General features: G+C 40.0%; 1 protein-coding gene across 1 annotated transcript; it reads left to right on the forward strand.

Annotated features, from left to right (window-relative positions):
* Window positions 1–552: 552 nt before the first annotated feature.
* On the forward strand, window positions 553–2,831 carry LOC101578951 (peptidyl-prolyl cis-trans isomerase CWC27 homolog). The gene is given in 2 exon segments (XM_012516584.2): window positions 553–1,733; window positions 1,736–2,831. Coding segments are annotated over 2 exon segments (1,506 nt in total). The 5' UTR covers window positions 553–697; the 3' UTR covers window positions 2,206–2,831.
* Window positions 2,832–2,844: the final 13 nt, after the last annotated feature.

Below are 2,844 nucleotides of genomic sequence, written 5' to 3' on the forward strand. Positions count from 1 at the left end.
TAAGGTTATAACTACACCAAAGCTATACAGAAAAGGTCAGAGGTCAGTGCTACATAAAATGACAAAGACAAGGAACAAAATGCAATCTCAGGCCTTGAGCCTACTCAGATCAAGTGCAGAGGACACTAGCTCAGCTGAAATAAATGAATTAACGTGTCGGAAGTAAAGAAACAACAGCAGAAAGGTATAGAGAAACTCAGAGAAGAACTAATTTCTGAAATAAAGAAAGAAATCTATGAATTCATAGCATCTGAAGTAAATAATCAAATACAGAAACATATGGGGGAAACCCACTGCCCACCCAGAACAAGTACAGAGGACACCAGGTCAGCTGAAATGTATGAATTAACAGCATTGGAAGTAAAGAAACAACAGCAGAAAGGTACAGAGGAACTCAGAGCAAAATTAATTTCTGAAATCAAAAAAGAAATCTGTGAACTCATAGCATCTGAAGTAAAGAATAGAATACAGAAACATATGGAGGAAACCAAATCTGAATAAAACTCTACAGTAAAAGAATTAATAACTGCCTCTAAAGAAGACATCAGTGTTTTCTGTGCTTGTCTTGAGCGATATCCGAGGGAAGCTGTCCCCGACTCTCAACTTGAAGAGTCGTGTACTAAGAAGTGCATAGCTTTAGTGACCGGCCGTCCGCCCGTACGGGAGAATAAGAAGTGGCGCCCAAACCACCGACCAGATGAGTAACATCTACATTCAGGAGCCTCCCACCAATGGGAAGGTTTTATTGAAAACTACTGCTGGAGATATTGACATAGAGTTGTGGTCAAAAGAAGCTCCTAAAGCTTGCAGAAATTTCATCCAGCTTTGTTTGGAAGCCTATTATGACAACACCATTTTTCATAGAGTTGTTCCTGGTTTTATAGTCCAAGGGGGAGACCCTACTGGCACAGGGACTGGTGGGGAATCTATATATGGAGCCCCATTCAAGGATGAATTTCACTCACGGTTGCGTTTCAATCGGAGAGGACTGGTTGCCATGGCAAATGGAGGTCCTCATGATAATGGCAGCCAGTTTTTCTTTACCCTCGGTAGAGCAGATGAACTTAACAACAAGCATACTATCTTTGGAAAGGTTACAGGAGATACAGTGTATAATATGCTGCGACTGACAGAAGTAGACATTGATAATGAAGAAAGACCACGAAATCCACACAAAATCAAAAGCAGTGAGGTCCTGTTTAACCCCTTTGATGACATCGTTCCAAGGGAAATTAAAAAGCCCAAAAAAGACAAACCAGAAGAAGAAATAAAGAAATTGAAACCCAAAGGCACAAAAAATTTTAGTTTACTATCATTTGGAGAAGAAGCTGAGGAAGAAGAAGAGGAAGTAAATCGAGTCAGTCAGAGCATGAAAGGAAAAAGCAAAAGCAGCCATGATCTGCTAAAGGATGACCCACACCTGAGCTCTGTTCCAGCTGTTGAAAGTGAAAAAGGTGATGCAACAGGAGATTTAGATGATGAAGCAGAGGATGAAAACACAGAACCTGATGAATATACTGATGGTGATGAGCAGAACCTAGTAAGAGAAAGAATTGCAAAAAAGTTAAAAAAGGACGCCGGTGCAAATGTAAATTCCACTGGAGAGGGAGAAGCAGAGAAATCAGTCAGCCGCAGTGAGGAGCTCAGAAAAGAAGCAAGACAATTAAAGCGGGAACTCTTAGCAGCAAAGCAAAAAAAATTAGAAAATGCAGCAAATGCAGAGAAGAAAAATGAAAGGAAGAAGCTACTCTAGATGATGCTGTTGCTGAATACAGAAGAGAAAAACAAAAGTATGAATCATTGAGAAAGCAACAGGCGAAGAAAGGAACCTCACGAGAAGACCAGACTCTTGCGCTGCTGAATCAGTTTAAGTCTAAACTCACTCAAGCCATTGCTGAAACTCCTGAAAATGACATTGCTGAAGCAGAAGTCGAAGATGATGAAGGGTGGATGTCACATGTACTTCAGTTTGAAGATAAAAGCAGGAAAGTGAAAGATGCAAGCATGCAAGACTCAGACACATTTGAAATCTATGATCCTCGGAATCCAGTGAATAAAAGACGAAGAGAAGAAAGCAAAAAGCTAATGAGAGAGAAAAAAGAAAGGAGATTAAAAAAAATGGTAATTATGCTAACCAGAACATCCTGGAAACGTGTCTGCGTCAAATGGCCTGGTGGCGGCCACTGTTCCAACAATGTCACTTAGTGTGTGAGAAGTATTTTTGAACCTGTTGTCTTGTTTTGTAAACTGTGGAATGATACCAGCAAATGCTTTTTGTTACTGATATATGCTTTTGTCCTAACTGACCTTTTATATTGCTAATTTGAAATAAAATCCGTTTCCTTCTAGTTTACACGTTAACTATTTGCAGGCTATATAAGCATGTTTGTACCCTTTTTCTTCAAAGTATCTGAAGGCTTTATTTTCAAGATTTTTTTATAAGAGGTTCTCACAGAAAGATGATTTAAGGGAAACTTCCCTGGCACTAACTTCGGAGCATAATTTTAAAATGTAAAATAAAAATATAATAAAATAATATAAACATTGATGGGTTTACTTTCCATATAAATATCTACAAATAGTCAAACCAGTAAGACTCAGTAGCCTCGTGCTTTTAACTGAGGAACCCTCCAGTGAACATCCACAGATGTGGTCCGGGCAGCCTAGTGCTCTGCCTACCATCAGCTGAGCACACCACACACTGCAGCCTGGTCCCAGGCCTCCCTACTCACTCCTCTGGCCTTCTCAGCACAGTGAAAGCAGGCATGCAACCAAACTCACCAAGCATCTCTCCTGTGATGATAATCATATGTAATGGGGAGTTACACTATCTATGTGTAGTCC

This window comes from Octodon degus, unplaced genomic scaffold (genome assembly GCF_000260255.1).
Source record: "Octodon degus isolate 3935 unplaced genomic scaffold, OctDeg1.0 scaffold00114, whole genome shotgun sequence".
In the NCBI taxonomy this organism is placed as follows: domain Eukaryota; kingdom Metazoa; phylum Chordata; class Mammalia; order Rodentia; family Octodontidae; genus Octodon; species Octodon degus.